The sequence below is a fragment of the Nansenia antarctica genome (genome assembly GCF_963989245.1).
Source record: "Nansenia antarctica genome assembly, chromosome: 4".
Lineage (NCBI taxonomy): Eukaryota > Metazoa > Chordata > Actinopteri > Argentiniformes > Microstomatidae > Nansenia > Nansenia antarctica.
In genome coordinates, this window is record NC_137689.1 from 63,901,344 (window position 1) to 63,924,253 (window position 22,910).

Here is a 22,910-nt window from a genome sequence, read left to right on the forward strand (position 1 = left end):
TTAATTTGATATACTGTACCTAAATCGTGTCAATGTTATTTCACAACAACATTTGTAAGAGGCAAATTCATTGCTATTGCCATTCATGTTTGATACATTGCTGTTTATAGATGAAAACGGCAGACATCTGAGTCGTACAGAGCAGGTCCCACCCAGCAAGCACAGTACGTAACCGCAAGGTTAGGTTGTGGTGACGTTGTGGAGAGGTTGGTGCCATGGTAATCTAATGCGCACCCTCTGTTAACATAGCGTTATGGTGGCATAAAATGGTTTGTGCCAACACAACAGCATGACGACTTGTAATACCAAATCACACACCCGAATTGATGGGGGATCTATGGGAATTGATAAGATGATTCCATTATCGATTCTGCTTATCAGTTTGATTGATGAGCAGAATGTCAGCAGGCATAGTTCCTAGTATTTGGAAAACGGCTCATGTTTTTCCATTACATAAAGGTGAGGAAAGAAGGGACCTTAATAACTATCGACCTATGTCCAAGTTATCCTGTTTAGCTAAAATCCTGGAATCATTGATGAATGACCAAGTTAAAGCATTTCTCTCTAACCACTCTGTTAAGCCCTCATCAATCTGGTTTTAGAGCTAATCATCAATCTCAGCCACCACTTAAGTTGTTAATGATATCCGCCCTAGATAAAAAGAAACATTGTGCTGCTCTATTTATTGATCTGTCAAAGGCATTCGGTTGATCGTTCTCTTCTTCTAAATAGACTATACAGTGTTGGTTTTGATAGCAGTGTTTGCGGTTGGTTCCAGAGCTATTTATCTGGTAGACACCAATGTGTGAAAGTGGGGAGAGCCCAGTCGGAATTATTATCCATTACAAAAGGTGTTCCACAAGGGTCGATCCTGGGCCCTGTTTTATTCACTATTTATATTAATGACATTATCTTATCCCTGAGTGGTTGTCAAGCTCATCTGTAAGGGGATGACAATTATCTACTGCACCCCGGACTCTGTACAATCAGCTAAATATTGACAATCTACAACTCTCATTTAATGCTCTGCAAGATGAGCTCATTGGCCTTAATACAATTAACTCTGAATGAACAGTAGAGGATTTATCTCGTTTGCTAATCTGTTGTATTTCATTTATTTTTAAATTGTATTCCTTTCTTTTGTTATTATGATGTATGTATGTAACTATGTATGTATGTATATGTATGTATGTATGTATGTATGTATGTATGTATGTATGTATTTATACAATATTTACAATTGTCTGTATGTATATAATGTTGACAATTGTTCAAATATGATTTTTGTGTCGGACCCCAGGAAGACTAGCTAATGTCATGGCATGGACAAACAAACAAACATACAGTGCCTATAGAAAGTCATCATACTCCTTCACTTTTTTCCACATTTTGTTGTGTTATAGACTCTATTTAAAATATATTAAATAAAAAATCAATCCACACACAATACCCCATAATGAGTCTATAATTTGAAGAAATTAAGTTGAAATGAAGTTTTCAGAAATTTCTGCAAATGTATTAACATTTAAACACAGAAATACCTCATGTGCATGAGTATTCATACCCTTTGCAATGACACTCTTAAAATTAGCTAAAATGCAAAAATGTCATCAACAAATCACTCAATAAGTTGAATTAAGTCCATCGTAATGCAAGGATAATAATTAATGTAATTTTGGAATCAATAATCAATTTATAGGGTCTCTGATTTGCATAGGAATCAATTACAGCATTAGTGTTCTTACTTCTTCCCTTCTTATGTAATTGGTAATTTAGTAAAAAAAATATTATAATAATCAAAGTAGCCCCAACACGGCATAACAACTGAATACATTAGATCTCCCAAATACCATATAATAATTGATATCCTACCACAGTCTAAACATCGCGGAATTTCCTGATTCAGGTACAACTGTCAAGAAAACATTAATGATTGGTCATAATAAGTGCCTACGTTTTTGAGCAATGATGGACGTTATCATACAACAGTTATTAAAAGGCGCTGATCAGCGATAGCCGTCAACTGCTCAAATTGGATACTCTCAAACACGGTCTCTGCTTTCTAGTCGGTTTGGTTTTTCATCTCAAACACGCCGAGAGATTTCTATAGGCTGTCTGTCGAGCCGGATGAGAGATTGGCATTTGATTTGGCCAACAGCAGCAGTCAACAATGTTGAGATCTTCAGAATGTAACCAACCACAGTGTCGTGTGGGCGGAGCCACGGCACAGCCAACGTAAGCGTTGGTAGCGTTGTTTGTGAAAGAAGAAGCCGATTCTGGAAGCCATTACGTTGCGCACTTCAATTGAGTAAATCCTACTACTTTTACGTACAATACGCACAATTATCTTTTAAAAACAGTAATTTATTCAAATATGGCATCGCTAGCCAAAAAGAGGAAAATGAATTTTTCAGAGAGGGAGGTGGAAATTATTGTGGAAGAAATAGAGAAACAAAAGCACACACTCGTTAACCACTTCAATGCTGGAGTCACCCACATAGCAAAGAATAACGCGTGGGTAGAGATTTTAAAGAAGGTGAACGCTGTCACAACGTGCCCACGAGAGTTGGCTGAAGTGAAGAAGAAGTGGTCCGATATGAAGACCGAGGTTCGGCGCAAAGTGGCTCAGGCAAGAGCAGCAATCGAGGGGACCTCAGCCGACTGTGCTCCGGTTCCCGTTATCCTCACTGCTATGCAGCAGCGGATCTGTAACCTCCTGGGAGAGGCGACGATCATCAGTCTACCAGCAGGAGACTCGGACGCAGAGATAACTCTGCCTGTCACTATGAGCACAGCCGCCACAGTGGTGACACTCACAGAGAGTAAGTTTTTCGAACTTTTAAAATGATTATTATTATTGTTATTATTTTACCATTGCTTATAGGCTATTTTGTCTATTGCATTGTCAAATATTTTGTATATACTATTCTACACCATACATCTTTGTGAAGATGATTGTTATTCTCATATCATGTTATTATGGACAATGTAACATTTACATTATGACACTTGTTGTTTACATTGGTATGGGCAAAACCGGTGTAACAGAGTTGAAAAGATGATAAACAAATTCCTCACAAGTTGAAATACCCCCATCCATGCCATCAAATTGCTAGCTTTTCAGTGGTGTAGCTGGTTAACAGGGCATTTCGGTGATGGTCATGTATGCTAGCAATACAGAGGACAGTTTATAGACCTGTGTGAGCTCGAAAGCAATACTGTGTGATTGTGACTGTTAAATTGGTGCCGTGACCCAGATCCGCAGTTGCGCTCAGCTCAATGGCTGGGGTCACTGGTGTTCAGCTCCGAAGGGACACTCAGTCTCATTTCATGTCAGAGCTCACGCCACAGTGGAAAATTCCAAACATTGCACTCTGCATCACTTCTTAGTTTACAATCATGGGTGAATGAAGTCAGCCAAATGGTCAACATTCTTGAGTGGCAAGGGTGATTTTATTCACCAGTGCAATGTTTAACATAAAACACTGATTCTTTGGTGTCCTCTCTCAGTCCTCAATGATAGATGTGTGTTTCTTATCTCTGTTCTATTCTTAGGTCTTCAGACCACTTCATCAGGAGTATGTGAAGACACAAAATCACTAGATGGTAAGGTTTTGAAATATAGCCATGTCTATAAAATCCATATTGAATAGTCTACTTATTATAGTATACAGTCATACCTAGTGTGACTTTTGACTTGTGTTCACTTCAAGTGGACTTCATTTAGGCTTTTGTCCTTGCTCAGAGCTAACACGTCTTATTCAACTACCTTTTTGAACAGCTGAGACCACGTACCACACCCTGGAGGAAGGGGGCGTGGTGGAATACTGCACTACCACAGAGGCTGCCCCCACCATGGTGGCTGCTGTGGACACACCTGTGGAGATGCTGGCTGTGTCACCGCCGCCACTCCAAGGCCAGGCCAAGCCCCAGGAGCTGAAGAGCCGTATCGCCCTCAACTCCGCCAGGCTGCTCCAGGAGCAGAGGGTCACTAACGTGCACGTCCGTCAGATCGCCCAGCACCTGGAGGGCCAGAACGACCTGCTGCAGATGATCCGGAGGTCTCAGGAGGCACAGGCCTATGCCCAGGAGAGGCAGGCCCAGGCCCTGGAGGGAACCCAGGCGGCGCTGCTGGCGCTGATTCAGATGATGAGGCCGGCACTCAAGGACCTCCGCAAGTACCTGCAGAGCGGGACGGAGAACTCAAACTCTAACAGTGCCAGGGCAGCTTCTGATGGTCCCGAACAGAGGCCCAGGACCCCGCCACAGAAAGCGGAGGATGCGTAATAAAGACTAGCCTGGGTGTAATGGATGTGCAACCAAGTTGAGATGGTAAACTCACTCCTCAAGTTCAAATACCCCCACCCACGCTGTCGAATTGCCAACTTTTCGATCACGGTCATGTGTGTTTGCAAGCCAGAAGTCGCAAGTTCATGACTTTGTCGGGGCATTTCGAATTGCAGGGCTACAACTTGATGTCTGTTTCAGATGCACAAGTGTGTGTGTGTGTGTGTGTGTGTGTGTGTGTGTGTGTGTGTGTGTGTGTGTGTGTGTGTGTGTGTGTGTGTGTGTGTGTGTGTGTGTGTGTGTGTGTGAGAGAGAGAGAGAATGCACTCATGTGCTTGGCCATGTTTTGTGCACAAGAGAAACAGAAAACCTTTGAAGGGTTTCCTTAGAACAAGCATGTACAGAACTTACTGTAGAGTTTTAGACATAGCATAAGATGCCGTTATGGTTGTAAATCAACGATTGTAAACTGATTGGCATAATTGGCCAAGGCGAGTGTTATTTCAGATATCTTTTTTATTATTATTATTATTATAGGAGTATGAAATCAAAGCTGTTCATTATTTCACATCTCAATTAAGAATGTCAAATACTTTAATTTCAGACTATGGGTGAGATTCTTTTCAGACAGTAGTCACCATTGCAACATTTCCTGTTATTTTCAAAGATAAAAGATAAACGTGAAAACAAATGTAGCGTCTTGGTTTACTCTTTGTTTACTCTATTCCTTTAAGTCTATCCTCAATCTGACCCATTTATACACATTTCTAAAACTGCCTGCTTAATAGTCAGTACAGTTACCACAAATCACAAAATAATTTTATCTGGGACCAGAGATGTGTCTCTCTTAAGAAAGCAATAACATTTTTAACAGCAATTGTACTATTCTCAGTTAACTTTTAGTAGTGACATTATACTCTGTTTATATGAGATAAAAAATAAATCTAAATAAGTAATAACTGTAAATAAAAACAATTCTGTATGTATAGGGAATTCTATTCATCAAAGCAAAGTTCTAGCATCGTTCTCAGGTGTCAGGAAGTAATGGTCTAGTTTTGCCAGTAGATGGCGTTCTCCGCCATGTTTTTTGCTAATCATCACCACAGTTATACTTTTGGTGTTTTCTTTTTATTTGTATCAACCAATCTTGTAAATGTTCCTAATAATGCCCAGTATTACTGTACCAAGTGTAAATGCTTCGGTAATAGTCTTTAGATACTTCACATATCAATAGGACTATCACATAACACAGAAATTGGGACAGTTGTTTTTCTCTTTGGACTATAATCATATGTATGTCTTTTTTTTATTAGGGAAATTCAGCTTCATGTTTGACCAAGAAAATGTTAGAAGCAAAGACTGTCTTCTTTCTAATTACCTAACAACCAAGTTCTGTATATTTGTAAAATATGACCACTGACCACACCATGTTTTGGTGTTCTCTCTACCTATGCAAATAGATAATCTACAGGAGCTGAACTAGATCAATCAAAATAAATTATATATATATATATATATATATTTACTTCCACAGTCAGTTATATACACTGATGAGCCCAAACATTATGATCACCTGCCTAATATGCTGTTGGTCCTCCATGTGCCGCCAAAACATTGCCGACCCACAGAGGCATGGACTCTATCAAGACCTCTGAAGGTGTCCTGTGGTATCTGGCACCAAAACATTAGTAGCAGAATCAGATCCTTCAAGTCCTGTAGGTTGCGAGGTGGAGCTGCTATGGATCAGACTTGTTGGTCCAGCACATGCCACAGATGCTCAATTGGATTTGTGGTTTGTCCCTCCTCTGAGCACTGTCGGTAGGTACTCAGTCACCACTGCTGACCGGGAGCACCCACAAGCCTTGCCATTTCAGATGCTCTGACCTAGTAATCTGGCCATAACAATTTGGCTCTAACTTGTCAAAGTTGCTCACGTCTCCTGCCCATTTCTCCTGCATCCAACACATCAAATTTCAAGAACTGACTGTTCACTTGCTGCCTAATATATCCTACCCGAAATTTAACAGCTCTCAGATTCATAGATGGAGCTATGGATACATGGAATGACCATCCATGAAATAAAAAATAATTTAAAAAATCATATTTTGAAGCTATACAGTGTTTGTTTACAATTACATTGTTTTCAAACAATGATATAAAACAAGCATATTTGGGGGGTTAAATAGGGTAAGTCAGTTGAACTAAGCTCTTGAGGTAACGATGCTACATCAGTAACTTAAAGTTTAAAGTTAAATAAATGGAACATTCTATCAGCACTAGCGCCCATACAGGTCGATCTTTTCCACCACTGCTTCTCTGAGTGTTGAAGTCTGTCTAGAAGAGGCGGGACTAAGCAGCCAACCACCACGACCGTGCAACGACGATCCAAAGTAGCCTACGAATATCACAGAAGTTTCTCTTTGCACTTGGGGAGTAAGGACATATCACGTTGTCTTCCCGGAACATGAGGTATGATTATCAATTTTACAATGGGTTTGCATTCCCATTTTGTAGCCGAGTCTAATGCCTTGCTTTCGTGTGGTGAATAGCGACATTTCTTCTCTGGATTAAATACATTTCTGTGTTTTCGTGGCTGGCCAACAGCTACAGACTCCAGGCTGCGCTTTGCTGTAATGCGAAAGAAATATGATTATTACCATAAGACGCTGTCTCTCTCCTACTTGTACCTGAAACACAGGCTAACTCCCAATGAGTGTGATCGTTAGTGTAGAATTGAAATCTGTTGCTAGGAATGATTGCCTTATTTGTATTTATTTATTATGATGTCTTTATTACAGAGCTGCCCGATTATGCTGCCAGCATTAATGGCAACATCTGTGTAACCAACTACAGTTAAATAAAGGTAAGACATGTCATAACTGCAATTATTGTGTCTTCAGCCTTTTCTGATTAATCATCCATATCTTAGGGGACACATTTTAATTGGGTCTTTTGTGTTGCTGTTTCAGGTAATCAGCACAGGATTTTTCGGAGATGTTGAGCCACAAAAACAAGAAGGATTTCCAAGCTCCAGATTGAACACCGAATCATATTTATTGTTTTATATGTCCTCACCATTTTCTTGGTGTACACAAAACGGTTTGGTTAACAGCATTTCCAACTACACACCTCTGTCAAGTAGACATAGAGCCTATATACCGTTTGAATTCAACAGCATCAACCTCTTCATCAATGGCGTTTTTAATGAAAAAGAAGAAGTTCAAGTTTCAAATCCATTTTACATTGGAGGAGCTCACGGCTGTGCCGTTCGTCAATGGGGTACTGTTTTGCAAGATAAGGTTGTTGGACGGTGGGGACTTCTCATCATCCAGGTAATATTTCATTTTAGATTTCACTCCAGATTTATGGTTAAATCTAATGTAAAATGATACGATTCATACTAATAATGTTCCCAATTAGATGTAGGCCAATTTACGTATGTGCTGCTCTGAAAGCTTGATTGAGTTTGATCAATGTAGCCATATGAGGGCTTACCCTATTATAGCCCAGAATGTGTGTTTAGGTGAACATTGAGTGATGTTATAGTAAACCTAAACACAGGATTAAACAAGAGACCTATCCGCTAACTTGTATGTTCCTGCAACATAACATACTTGAATCATCAGGTAGGGCTTTTAAAATGTGCCATTCAACAATTTTCATGAATAAGGAAGTATAGGTTGCTCATTGTCACGCTCTGTCATCCCCAAACCTGGTGTCCCAACCTGCATTGCTTCACAACAAAACTGTGCACTCTATAAAGCACCATTAATACTACTGACCCAGAAAAGCCAAAGCATTTCTGTGTCTATGGTGAGTGGAAGTATCAAGAAGGTGCATACAAAGCTAATGTAGTACCATGTGGTCTACCAGCAAGGCTAGGTGGCTGTTTTTTTAAGTAATTCATATTCACTTGTTTGGAATTAAATGTCAAACAAAGGTCAGCAACCCTGTGACAAGAGCCCCTTTGATGGGAGCTTCCTGGCTCTCACAGAAGGAGAAGGGGTGCGATCTTTGACAGACAGACAGTCTACCACTAAGTTGGGTAGTTTTAGTAACAATAAACATTTTCCAACAGTTATGGCCAGCGGCAAACCTTTTATCTTTTACATTTACAGCATCCCTGACAAAGGCTTCTTGAAGTCAAAAGATGTTTGGTTTTGTGCAGAATGAAAGCACAGGGGAACTTCACATATCCTTTATTTTACCTAGCACCACTTATTAAAGTTATTGTAGAGTGTGCATATTACTTCTACCCTTCATTGTACATTTATACAAACCACATCCCTGCATTAGTCCATAGCCCTCTGCAAGTTACATTGTCTCCTATCCCCGTCATCCTCTTTTGTCATAGCTTGATGGTATGAGCTCTATTTACATGACTGGCTTTGATTAAGACACCAGGGTCGAGTTGGCATCCGCTGAGACCAGATCCTATCAGGGCATGTGTGTCTCCCATGGTCCCCTCTCCATTCCCACTGGATAGGACTTTTCCCTGCTTAATGAAGAAGTCTGTCATCAAAGCAGTTCATTTAACCTAATCAAGAGGCATAGTTAGATAAGGCTCTGCAATGCTGACTAGATTATCAGCAGAAATAACTGTTAACTGACATGCTGTATTTGGAGATGGCAAATGTTACTGAAATAAAAGGGACATGTGAATGCAGAGATGGAGGGGGAGCTAGACATTGATGTTGTGTGTCTGGACTCTGGGAGAGATAGTGTTGCTGGCACTGAGCTTTTGCCGTGATGTTGCCAAGGCAACACTGAATCGAATGACTTGGGCCTAGCACAATTTGTCTCTGAACAAACCAGCCTAGTTTGTAGTAGGTGTGTATATTTTACAGACATACTGTAAGTGCAGAAGAGAATGAATAATACCTATGGTACCTTGCTAAAACTGAAATTAGCCACCAGAGCCACTAACATGACACAGTGTGGTGAAAAGGTCAGCTTGTTGGTAATTCTGAAGTCAACTGATCAAAACGCTTCTTTAAAAAAATATAAAATAAAAAAGTGTTTTCAGTTTTTTTGTGAAAGTGTTGAGGAGCCCACTCGATATAACAAACAGTTTTAGGATCACTAAATAATAATTTGTGAATTGTATTCACTGTATCGTCTGCGTAGGCTACTGCGTACTGATACTTGGCTTGTAAACAAACTTGTGTGTGTGCAAAAGCAAGCACTGTGATGTAGTTACCGTATGTGTTTTTAGCATGTTGATGTTCTATCAGCATGTTGTGATGTACTAAACATGCTGTTAGATGTTCATAGCGATGTTCCTTGTTAGCTTGGTGAGTACTCCCCACTGCTACCTAGTTAACTATAACTTTACATTGTAAGCAGGCTCACAAAACAAGCTGTATTAGTTCACTATCGATGTGTCCTTTATTTTCAACAACGCGGAAATGTATTCACATTTCGAAAGAAAAGTCTGATCATTACATCACATCCCGATATGAGGACCAAAGCATTAGAACGTGTCACATTTGGTTTGAGGGGTACCAACATTCAAATAAGCATATCTTCTTCAGCATTTTCAGATTCCAATGTATGACACATCGTTTGAAAGCTTACAATCTACACTCATAATCTGGAAAAAAAGCGAAGAATGACCTTGCCCCTACTTGAGGACATTTTCACCAGACCATGTATGTCACATTATGCTTTTAGTTATACTGACAAGCGATGCACCGCTGACCAATTAGTTGTTCGCCATATGGACTCTAAAGCACAACACAATCTCAGTTGTAGTCTATTTTGTGTGTGTGTGTGTGTGTGTGTGTGTCCAACCTAAGCTCTCTGACACATTGCTGTCAATGGATGGATTATAGCAGTTTGGTCGGCGGTTTGCATAGATAGAGTATTAGGTTGTTGTAAGGATTTTTGCATACAGGGTTGAATGCGAATAGCAGTACTGCAAGTTACAGTGTTACACGTTCCTCTTAGGCAGTAGAACATGGTCTGTGTGCAGGCTGAAGTCTGAGCACTGGGTCAATGACCTTTAAATGCAGTGGTGGTATACTGTAGTAGGATCGGTTCCAGGTCAGGGCCATCTAACATGTGACTCAACATAAAGTCTAGGGATGGTCTGCTGTTAACCTTTACCCTAACCTGAATTCTAAGCTTAACCAATCCTCAACCTATACCTAACCTTGCCCCTAAACTTAACAAGGTGTAGGAAAGAAATGTCATAGTAGGATTCGATCTGATGCTAACCTGGCATGCACCCGCTGCTCCTCTGTAAGCCACACCATCGAGATGACAATGTGTCGTTATGAATAATGAAGGTTGAAAGAATAAGGACGTAGTAACATGGTAACTATGGGATAAATAGTAGTGAATTTGAGAATATGCACAAATAAATAAATACAATACAATTTCCATTTTATTTTGGCTTGAATTTTAGCTTCACCAAATCAAGTTAGCATAACCCAAATATGGAAAATGTGGTTTCTGTCTTTATCCAGTACACTTTCTATAAAAAGTTATTCTTAGGCAAGATGTGTGCTTCTGTGTGTGCCTCAATATGTGTGCATTATTGGTAGATTTTTTTTCCCAAAGTGATTTATTCCCTCCCTTTCTTGCCAAGACATTTAACTTCGGACAGCCCCCTTACTAGCTGGAAAATTACGCTGTCTCCTCGGCAACCAAACAAACTCTTAAAGGAACAGCGACAGAAACAATCAAGTGAACCCTCCCAGAATGCAACCTCACATATCGTATATGGGTCCCATGAAAAATGTAGTTGAACAGTCTACCAAAAACGGAATTGGGCTTTTATTGGGCTTGCTGTGTAAAGTAGTTTAGTACATAGTCTTTTGGATCTCTATTTTGAGCTCAGTGCTCCTGTCTGAGTCAGTGTGTGTCTCAAAATGTCAGCTGTCATAGTCCTGTGGTGGCATTGCCCCACTCTTCTCGTTGCACCAGGCACTGGCAGTGCCAATGTACCCATTCCCCCCCACTCAACGTTCAGTCTTAACAAAGGGTTGTGTGTGTGTGTGTGTGTGTGTGTGTGTGTGTGTGTGTGTGTGTGTGTGTGAGAGAGAGAGATTGTGTGTGTGTGTGTGTGTGTATGAGAGAGAGAGAGAGAGAGAGATTGTGTGTGAGAATGTGTCAGAGAGAGAGAACAAGGGTGGGCTGGGAGTTATGTCATAAATGTCCTAGAACATTGCTACTCTGTATTCAGGGCCTGAAATGAGGGATAGTGACAAGTAGAGAGGGAGAAATAACGAGACGGACAAAGTGATAATCAGACAGACAGGTTTTTGTTTCCCCATGCCACTGTGTGCATCTTTCTCTCCCCTCCACGTTTTCCAATGTCCTTCCAAGAGGACCGTGAATAGCTGGAACACACAACAAGTGTTATGGGATCATACAGCTTTTGCAGCTAAATCTAATTAAGATCTCTTTAAAAAAAAACATCTCATGTAGACCATGTGAATAAAGCATGGGAGAGTGACCTAATGAAGGATGTGCTCCTGCTAATGTTTGTTGCCTTGTTGTGGTTGACGCACCCCACCAGGCGATAGCCAGATACATCTGTTTGTAGTTATACCTTATTTCACTAGGGTGAGTTTTCTAAAAACTTTGTATGAAAACAGATGGTCCACTATTTTGACAGTTACATGTATTATATTATTATTGTTATTGTCGTTATTGTTATTTATTTATTAAAGGTTTTTATATCCATCTCCCATGTTGCCGGATGTTTTTAAGTGTTTACCTTTGTTCTGTAGCTATTGCCAAATACTTTTTGCAAAGTAATGTTTAAATCAAATAAGATGTTCCTGAATACAGTGTCTCAGGGCTCAGTCAGAATACCTGTCAGATCTCAAACTTTGTCAACAATGCCAGAATTGCGAGAGAACACTAAAAAGCAAAGAAATCTACATTGCTATGCTAATCAACATCTTAAGTGTTGGAGTAAGATGGTACATGGAGATCTCCATGGTTTCAGTTGTGACATGGTTGCACAGGCAATAAAAGTAGGTTTTGTGTGGTCATCTCACCTCCATCCACTTGTCGCTCTGTATGTAGCCTACCTATGGGGGGTGGGGGTTGGGGGATATAAGTCATGGGCTTCCTGCCATATTGTGTACTTTGGGTCAGGATTGTTTAACTCCAGGCAGGGAGCTCTACAGAGTGGGGTCATCCAAATATGCCAACCTTAAATGTATTACTGTTTTCATGTGTGGTTGAACTGACGTGACTCGTGAGTGTCAAAATAGTGAACCATCTACTTTATCCAGGCCCCTAGACCAGCAACGTTCTTCATTTAACGGAATTCGTTAGTTCACACACAAACGATTGACCTACAAACATTCATTTTACAATTGTTACTCTCTACTAAAACTTTATACTAGATGTCATGAGGGTATTACGAGTAATACAATTATTTATATAATATTTTAAATATTAGATTTAAAATATTTTAAATTGAGTTGGCAACCGCAACTTCCTAAGCTTGCCACAGAAGAAGAGGGAGTTATCCTGTAACCATGGTGTTATGTCACACTCAGTTCCACACTTTGTACCTGTGTGTATCAAGGTGATCACACTATGTGTTACCAATGTAAGTGCAACAGGCTTTCACGATTTTCTAGAGGGAAGGATAATCAACGTCTCTTCCTTTCTTTCTTTCTCTCTTTCTTTCTTTCTTTCTCTCTTTCTTTCTTTCTTTCTTTCTTTCTTTCTTTCTTTCTTTCTTTCTAAAGACTAACTAATGCCCTACATTTCTTAAAGCTAGCTTTATTTCTTTAAAAAACGACCTACACCCAGTATTGTTATGATGTGTTTAAGTCAATTTGATAAGTTGCCATGGAGATCCCTTGGGCCATAGGTCTCTCCCTCCCCCTTTCTTTTCTCTTTTGTTTTTCTTTCACTCCCTGAATCATCTCTCCAACTCAACCATCACAGATTGTTCTGTCAATTGTACTGTACATTGTACTGTCAATTATATTCCACAAGGCTCAGTTCGGGGATCACTACTTATTCCAGTATATATGCTACCCCTCTGTAATTTAATCCGTCATCATGGTGTCAATTTTCATTGCTATGCAGATGATCCACAACTTTGCAATGAAACCTAATATGCCACTAACTGTCCTGCAGCTCAGTGTGACTGAAAATAAATTATAGATGGCAATTAATGTCCTCCGTCTTAACTTTGATAAAACTGAAATGTTGGTCATTGGCCCAAGAAATCTGAGGTAGGATTTCACAGAAATTATGCTCAATTTAGAAGGATGTCTGGTTTCCCCCTAAAACACAGTAAATATCTTGATATTATTATTGACTCTGACCTTACAGTGGACACTCATTGCATTTGCTACCAGTAAAACAGCACATAGACTTAAAGGTCTTGATTTTAACATATAAAGCCTTTAACTAATATGAGTGAATATTTTGCCGATCTGATCGCTTGCACCCTCATATCGAAAGATGCTGGATTGCTTGAGGCTCCCCACATCAAAAAGAAAACGGCTAGAGGCACAGCTTTTTCTTATCTTGTTAAGGGGTCAGTTAGTACTTTTAAGACCAACCTCAAACGTTTTTAGAGCTGCATATGGTTGCCCTTAGCAACCTCCTCCCCACTGCCTTTCCCCATTTTCCATGTCGAGGTCATTGTGATGCTGTGAACTTGGTGCAAACACACTTTAAAACTAAATAAACTTCCTGGCATGAAGCATACCATGGATGACAAGGGAATAAACCCCTGCTATGGCAGTTCCCTGACGGACTTCCGAGTCCATTAGCCCCTCTCACGATGCCCTACAACAGCAATGACCGCCCACAAAGGCAGACATTGTAGGTGGTAACTGCATATATATGTACATAATTAATTAGATTTCCTGGTTAGTAGAGTTGACATGTGAGGAATACGATGTGTTCTGGAAGCTTGTACTGTAGGGACCACAGATGTTATCAGTGTTTCTGTAGTTGATTTGGATTTGTGAGAGGACACACACACACACACACAGCCGTACTCTCTGTTTGTAGAGCTTTTGGTAAGTTGTGTACCGATGTGCTGTAGCAGGTAGGAGTGCATCAATTGTGTTCCATGCCTCTCATCTCACGGCCGCAAATTTCACATACCAGAAATTGTAGCAGCGTTGTGTAACATTTGGTAAAATGTCAGACCTTGAATAAGCTTTTAGGGGGTAATTTCATCTCACTGTAAATGGAGGTGAAGGGAGATTTGAGATGTTCAGTCGGCCGCTCAACTGTGTGCGCTGTAGGCCCAGAGATTAACTGCAGCCAACCAAGCCTCATTCCTTAGATTCCTCCACAAGAAAAAAAGAAGCTAAGAGAGGGGGAGAAAGAGGAGCAGGGCCAAAGCAAGACTGGAGAGGAGTGAGAGAATGCTGCCAAAAAGAGAGGCCGTATAGGCAGCATTAGTGTGAGCCCTCACGTTTTCAACTTTTCCTATTAAGCTAAAAGGCATGTGAAGGACAACAGTGCCAATGAAAAGGTTTAAAAAGTGTGAGTTGAGAAACCAAAAAGGGAGATTTAAGTACAGAATCGATTAAATTAAGAAAGATTGTTTACTGAACTATGGAAAGCACAAGCTAATATTAACAGGACTAACACAACCCTCTTGACCTTAGTAGTAAACACACATACACACACACCCTACCTCTTCAAACAATGGATGAGATGCGTAACATACCTCTTGTGGCAGCGATGGTAACCATTTCAAAGGTCAGTCGTGAAAGACTCACTAAGTGGTATTTCAACACCTGCACCCCCCCTCCCCCATGTTATTATATAGGCTATTCCTTTCTTCCAGAATACATTTGTCATTGGAATGTAGCTTTCTCCAATGATCAGTCCAATTGAAACAGAAGATCAGAAACCCTTTATTGAACTAGGATTGAGAACTGTCTGGTTCTCTCTCTCTCTCTCTCTCTCATAATGCAGTTCTGTTTACATCTCCTATAAGTTGAGTGTACACACATTGATTTATTTTGATATGGAGTTAGAAATCCTGCACAGCAATTTTCCCTTTTTCAAAGCGATGTGCTCATCTGAACAGCTGTTAGAGGTCGCTGCTTCATACCTGTGAGAAACGGAGATTAGCGATCTGCATTTATTCCAGGGTATTTGTGTACAGATTGGTTTCACCATTTAGAAATGACTACACTTTTTATAGTGTTTATTTCAGGGCACCAAAAGTTATGGGACAATTGGCGTAACAGGTATTTCTGGTAAGTCAGGTGTGTTCTGTCACATAATTTGTGCAGGCATACCATAGCTTTCAACCCCAAAACAACTCTCCAGGAGGTAGGTGTGAATGTGTCAGAGACTATCATCTGTAGAATACATCACCAGAAAAAAAGGATCAGGTTACAGTTTGCTAAAAAGCTAGCAGAGGTCTGGTAAATGGTGTTGTGGACAGATCGATGAGTATTTACATTAACATACAGCATACCACCGCATTTGTGAAACGTGGTGGAGGGGGTGTTATGGTTTGGGTATGTATACTGTAGCTGACACACAAACTGGCTAACTTGTCTTAATTGATTATCTATCTACTGACGGCAAAGTGTGAAGAAACATCTTGGCTGCTCAAGTAGCAAATGCCTCCAAACTCATTGGATGCCGTTTCAACATTAAGACAGTCATCGAAAACACACTGCCATAGCAACTAGGGAGGTTTTCAGGGACGAAAGTGGAAAGTTTTTGACTGCCAGTGCCAAGTCAATCTTCGGATTTAAATCCAATTTATCATGAATTTCATTTCCTAATTATACGATTGTAGACAAAAGTACTGCTGTTGGCTGCAATACAGGCCTGTCAGAGTATCACCAAAGAAGATATCTAGGATCTGGTGAGATCAAAGGGTTGCAGACTGCAGGGAGTTATTGCATGCAGAGGATTGTTGACCAGAAGGAGATCTTTGTAGTCCGTCAATCATAGGCGTGATCTCTGCTCTCTGCTCTCTCCGCTTTGGCTGTCACTTTCTTCATGCAAATCTTACACACAGCCTCGTCAAGATTTGCTGGCTCAACCCTAACAGACACCGTTGCTATTACACAAAAACAGGTACAAGTTACAAAATTGGCAAATAAAACATAGTAAATAACAGACAAAAGAATAAGACATATAGAAATATATAAAATAATATTATAATAGATAAATATTATAAAAACTATCTTAGGAGTAGCAATTGCACATTTCTGTCACACAATTTCCAATCAGAGCTTTGAACTCTCTCAGGTAGACGAGATTATTAAGCTTTAGTTATTCCATGACCAGGGCGCAAAATAAGAGAAAGCTGCTTTGCCAAGTTCCAAGGGAGACCTGGGTACCCGGCAAGCAACCCGGTAAGCAAATGGAAAGTGTGTGCATGTAGCGGAAGCGGTGCCTGGGTTTTGGTCGGGTAACGGTTCTGACGCTGCTTCATGAGTAGGCTGGGCTGACTGCAGGTTGGCCTGATCTGTTACATCAATTTGGGCCGATGATAGACATTGTGTGTGTGTGTGTGTGTGTGTGTGTGTGTGGGGTGCATGCATTTATGGTTAGGGTAATGCATGTCTCAATTTTGTGTGTGTGTGTGTGTGTGGTCCGCATACCCCAACAGGGCGTGTGTGTGTGTCATTTGCAGGAACTATATGCAATGTGGAGAACACATCAGACATACACAAAGTACAGCTACTGTAGAGTAGCAATTAAACTTTCAGGAGGCGCCCTGTATTTTCGGACGTCATGTTTTAGCTGTCTGAAAATAGCTATTCTTAAACATAGCTGCTGTTGCTGCTGACAGTATGTACGGACACACACACACACCCACAGGTGAGGGAGTTATCTGGTTGTGTTGTATACTAACAACATGATATGTGAACGAATGTAGAAAGATGTTAAACATCTGTAGGAAGGGTTTGGGATGTTTATTTGTGTGTGTTTTCTCCTTATGCAGATTTCATTTATGCACGCAGGCAGACTCTCTGTCTCAGACACACACACACACACACACACACACACACACACACACACACACACGCCTCATTACAGTGGTGAATCCAGAGAAGAACAGACTCATAATGATGATCTCTTCTAACTTAACAAAGACCCTTGTTTTCCTGATCCCTTCCAGTTCTCCATTTTCTCTCTCTCTCTCTCTCTCTCTCTCTCTCTCTCTCTCTCTCTCTCTCTCTCTCTCTCTCCTTAGAGAGACATGGAGGATGCTGTGTTGGTGGGTTATGAGAGGCAGGAGAAAGGGAAGGATTGGTAATGTTGGGGTTGTGGAGAGTACCATCTGGTAGAGAGAGTGAGAAGTAGGTTAAAGAAAGCCCTCTGGGAGGAGAGGGTGCGGAAAAAGAGAAGAGCTCCTCTGAATTCAAACACTAACACACACACACACACACACACACACACACACACACCAACATGCTCTCACACACACCGACATGCTCACACAAACACACACACACACACACACACACACACACACACACACACACACATACACACACACACACACACACACACACACACACACACACACACACCAACATGCTCTCACACACACCGACATGCTCACACAAACACACACACACACACACACACACACACACACACACACACACCAACATGCTCACACAAGCACACATACTAACATGGTCACACTTTCACATGCAGTATACACACACTGACATTAGTCCCTTAAATTAAACCATTAAAACAGCCAAAAGCAGCCAATTGTGCAACACTCCTCCATGGTTAAACAGTGTTCTGGTTACCAGAGTAATACCTGCTAGTCATCCCACCCACCGTCCCAGCCTCCACCTGCTCGGTCTCTCTGTATTTCACCTATGTACAGGGGGTTTGTAGCCTGCCATTTGGTAGTTTGTATTTTATGTCGTTCAATTTCAGGCGGAGAGCTATACAGAGCGGGACCATCCAATTACACAAAACATAAATGTATTTCCATTTCCGTAAAAACTTTTTTAAACCAATGTTTTTAAACCAATGTCCTGAAATAAAAATGGCCTATTTGTCAGCACTGAAATGAAAATAGCCTATTTGTAGAGTGAGTGAGGGCTGTCTCCATCAACAAAAGCTGTCCTTCTGTCCTCCGGCTTTTCCCTATCAAAAGACACCTGCCTGAAATGCCTGCCAGCCGTCCCATGCACTTTCTGAGTATTGAACACATTCAGGCCTTAAAAAGCTAGGTTTTAAAAGCTAAACTTGAATGTTTTAATGCAGACATATGGATTTTTTTCTCTTCCATTGGGGTTGCTTGGGTGAATCATTCGACAAAAGTGGATCGCCCAGAAAAAAACCGTTGAAAATCACTGTTCTACAGTCAGCCACAAGCGTCCCTATGAACTGGGAGTCTATCATTACTAAGGAATGGCCCCCGCAGGCACCAGTATAAATATTATATTTTGAGGCTGCTATGTTGGGATGGCTGCGTCTTCGCCTGGTCCTGCACGTCTCCTCGAGGGAAAGTGAGATTAAAGAGGACCCACTGGGGCGGAGACACACACACACACACACACACACACACACACATACACACTAACATGCTCACACTTTCCAATGAAGCAGTGTATACACATATGCCCACACACACACACAAATGCAAATAGGGTGTGTACATGCTAGGGTAGGGCATTAATAGTCAACAACAATACGTTGTTTGGTATGTTTGTCATACGTGTTTGGCATGTTTGTCAGCCTAGTTGACATGGCTGTGTCGTCCCATTGGCTGTGTCGTCCCATTGGCTGTGTTGTCCCATTGGCTGTGTTGTCCCATTGGCTGTGTTGTCCCATTGGCTGTGTTGTCCCATTGGCTGTGTTGTCCCATTGGCTTCCATTCATCACAGCTCCATGTGCTATTGATGAAACTGTATGACAGTGGTACAATATACCGTAATACTGATTCACTTACTTAGACAAATGTAAGTCGCTTTGGATGAAAGTGTCTGCCAAATAACCTAAAGGTAAACACAATTTTTTGGTGCAGTCCCACTCATATTTTTTATTTTATTGGACAGATATAAGTGAAGTAAAGGAGAGAGGCCATGTCAGCATGGCATGGCCCGGATTCGAACCTATGCCGACATGGGCATATGTTTGCACTGTAGACTGCAGTGCTAGACCACCCTAGGCCACAATGTAAATACAAATTTATGTAAGTTCTGTATATGTGATCCATCTTTGTTCTGGGGCCTGAGGTTTACACACTCACCCTACATGCCCCAGCATGCCGCTGCCTATGTCGCGTGAGGAATTTGGCAGTGGAGACGGGATTGTTGTGCTTGACTAACCCTCGCCCTCAGGCTAATTTTAACTTTGATCAATGACCCAAGGTCACAGTGTCAATACATCCTCTACACTGATAGATTGATTGATTATCTGACTCAGTCTTAATCAGCTCAAGTCAACTTCATTAGTTCATTTCATTAAGAGGTGTGTGTGTGTGTGTGTGTGTGTGTGTGTGTGTGTGTGTGTGTGGGTGTATATGTGTGTGTGTGTATGTGTGTGTCTTTCGCCACTTTCCTAGTGAGTTCCCATGCTGCTGAAATGCTGTTCCTGCTATGTAGTGTTGTCCTCCCTCTACAGAGGGTTCCAATAACAAAAGTAAACAAAAATCAAATACCATAGAGTCAACAGCCAGTCAATGTTTTGGGTTTGGATAAAAGCGTAGTCTTCATGTCCATGGCCTGGTTTCCTGGAAACATATTAACTCAGTTAGTGCCAAGGGTGAATAAAGTCCCCCAAATTGTATGAGTGCCAAGGGGACTTAATTCACCAAAAATACATAAATGATGATGCATTATTCATTCATTTTGTGGCCAATCAAAGTGTTGTTGCTAGGTAAATACCACATAAAACACGTCGCACTTTAGGTGGGGAGAGTTCTGGAATTATATGTACAGTTAGTGAGTTAAGCCTCCCCCTTGACTCAAAAGCATCTTCAATGGAGAGTCACCATTGACATGTACAATTTAGGCCAGGACTTGGTGTCATCTGTGTACTGATAAGAGATAAAATAAGATAAGATTCAACTTTATTGTAATTGAACAGAGCACAAGGGAGAACCAAGCTCTGGGTCGGCCAGGGGTTAAGTGCCTTGCTCATGGGCACACCGGCAGTGATAGGCACCTTAGATATGATGCCAGCAACCCTCCAGTCACCAGCTCACATCCAGCTCCCTCATGAGGTGGGGGTCTCCTGGATCCACTGCATTTGAGCAGAACTAACCCCATCCCAGAGGTGGAGTTCTGGTCCTATAGAGTCATCCAGGACAGAGGCTGCACTCTAAAACCCTCCGGAGCTGGTCAGTCATCTCTGTGTGTCTGCCAGTCTGTCTTTGTGATCTCCTCTCTCCTCAAACACTCACTCACTGACTCCTCTGATGTAACAGACGTTTCCCAGGGTCATATGCTGTACATGCAGTGGGCCAAAGAGGAGCTCACCGTGTTATTACTCTTGTCTTTTACAGCTCCCTATCTTCTCTGTCTGTCTCCCCTCCCACACCCCACCTCCACATGGATAATTGATTTCTTAATTAGAGGAGACACACTCCACTAGTTCCGCCTAGGGATAGGAAGGAGGACGAGAAGAAAACAGATAGAGGGAGTGTGTGTGTGTGTGTGTGTGTGTGTGTGTGTCAGTGTGTGTGTGAGAGAGAATGTATACTACTCTCCTCCCATTCCCTTACATGGACAGAGTTACTATCCATATTTGGACACCTAAGTAAATGTCAAGTTATATGTGACATAAGAAAGAGAATGAAGTCACTATGTTTATACTTCCATGGAGTGTTTACATTGAACATATTGTCCAATATGTCGGAGGGATAACGTGGTTCTCACAGATGGCTGGTCGTCTTAGGCATGACCTGAGGGAATGTGTTGTTTATTTTTGTCGTCATTTACCCATGTCCTGTGTGCTTCGCATCGAGCTGGAGGGCATAGGAAGCACTGGCATACCTCCCTCTGGGTGCTTTCTCTCTCTCTCTCACTCTTTCTATCTATATCTCTGTGTCTGTCTATCTCTCTCTATCTCTCTCTTCCTCTCTCCACCCCCCCCCCCCTCTCTCTCTCTCTTGATCGTCGCTACTCGACAATCCCTTTTGGGCTTTTTTTCCCCACTGTGCACAAACTGTCTTTCTATTTGTGCAAATAAACTGAAGTAAGAAGTGTATTGTGTAGAGCACATATGATTATGCCAGCCGTATTCTATACATTTGCATGTCATTTCCAAGCAGTTAGCACTCTGCAGTAGCCAATGGTCAACTTATATGCCGGGATACCCCAGTAGCTTGTAGGCTATGTTGGCTTCATTGGTGTGAGAGAGAGGATGTACACAATGCAGTATGTTACACATCCTGATGATGCATCATCAAAATCTGACTCACGTTTATTCATGGATGGTTCAGTTGCAATCAAAGATAGTTACTCTATCATTACCAAATACAGTATATAGTTTACTTTGCCTTGTGATGTTTACAGAGTGGTGCCGGCAAGTTCACAGTGTGGCGCAGCGCCAGTCTTCCATTCTTTAGGGAGAACCCTGTTAAAGTGCTTGTTCACCAGCTGTGTTGTTCTCCAGTCAGGTCAGGATCAGACCTGTTAGGACCAGTAATGGCTAACTGTCAGCCTGTCAGTGTTTTGTATAGTATGTGAGTCGAGAGTGTTCTAACTATCACTTACGCTGCATCACTGGCAGTACTGGATAGTATTTGCAATTGCCAATGAGGCCTGTGTCTGTGTGTGTGTGTGTGTGTGTGTGTGTGTGTGTGTGTGTGTGTGTGTGTGTGTGTGTGTGTGAGTGTTATGGATGTGAAATCATCTTGTTTCCTACACAAGACTAATTGTCTACTTTCTTATTGTGTACTTGTGTAGTCGCGGGGGGGAGGGGCAAAAACTTGGGTTTTTACTTGGGTTACTGGTGCTACAGTATATAGGCAAATAAAACAGTTCAGTTACATCAGCAACTTTATCATCTGTTACAATCTCTCTCCCTCACTGCTCCAGCACAGTGCTGTGTGTGTAAGTGAAGGAGAGCAGCAGCCCCTCCCTCTCATGCTCTCTCACAGCTGAGGAGAAGAAAAAAAACTGCTTACATTTCACGTTCTCCCTCATCTACCATGTCAATTTAGTGCCACACAAGCACACAAGTACTCGAGTACATGTTCACACCCCTAGTATGTGTGTGTACGTGTGTCTGTGTCTGTCTGGCTCGCTGGCTGGCTGGTTATCTGTCTGTGTGTCTGTCTGGTTATCTGTCTGTCTAAGAGGACTGTACTCAGCACTGTGATTCAGAGTGGAGGTCAACATTCGTTGAGATTCCTTTCCATGCAGAAATGAATGACTTTGGCCTCTAGCTTTTGACATGATGAGGAAATGTACATGAAGGCCATATTTACTTCTGTTCTATATTCCAATTGAATATCTGACCTGGAATAAATGAATTGGACCCTGACTATTTTATATTTCCTGACCACTGTACAGGATCTCCATGTAAAACTAGAGAAGCAGCAACTTGTGTGTGTGTGTGTGGTGTGTGGTGGTTTGGCATGTGGTGTGTGCTTGTGCGTGTGCGTGTGCCTGTGCGTGTGTGTGTGTGTGTGTGTGTGTGTGTGTGTGTGTGTGAGCCAATAGTAA

General features: G+C 41.5%; 2 protein-coding genes across 2 annotated transcripts in view; both read left to right on the forward strand.

Moving 5' to 3' along the window:
• Window positions 1–2,374: 2,374 nt before the first annotated feature.
• On the forward strand, window positions 2,375–4,287 carry naif1 (nuclear apoptosis inducing factor 1; the record flags this gene model as incomplete). Its single annotated transcript, XM_080529600.1, has 3 exons — window positions 2,375–2,822; window positions 3,556–3,606; window positions 3,782–4,287. 3 exons carry the CDS (start codon window positions 2,375–2,377, stop codon window positions 4,285–4,287), a joined length of 1,005 nt encoding a protein of 334 aa, XP_080385726.1.
• Window positions 4,288–7,479: 3,192 nt separating this feature from the next.
• The window catches only part of LOC308154924 (early estrogen-induced gene 1 protein-like), a gene marked incomplete at both ends in the record, with an annotated part of 28,198 nt that continues 12,767 nt past the window's right edge, over window positions 7,480–22,910 (forward strand). The window contains one exon of the mRNA XM_080528143.1: window positions 7,480–7,619. Coding sequence (XP_080384269.1) covers window positions 7,480–7,619 — 140 coding nt within the window. The remainder of the gene's footprint in view (window positions 7,620–22,910) is intronic.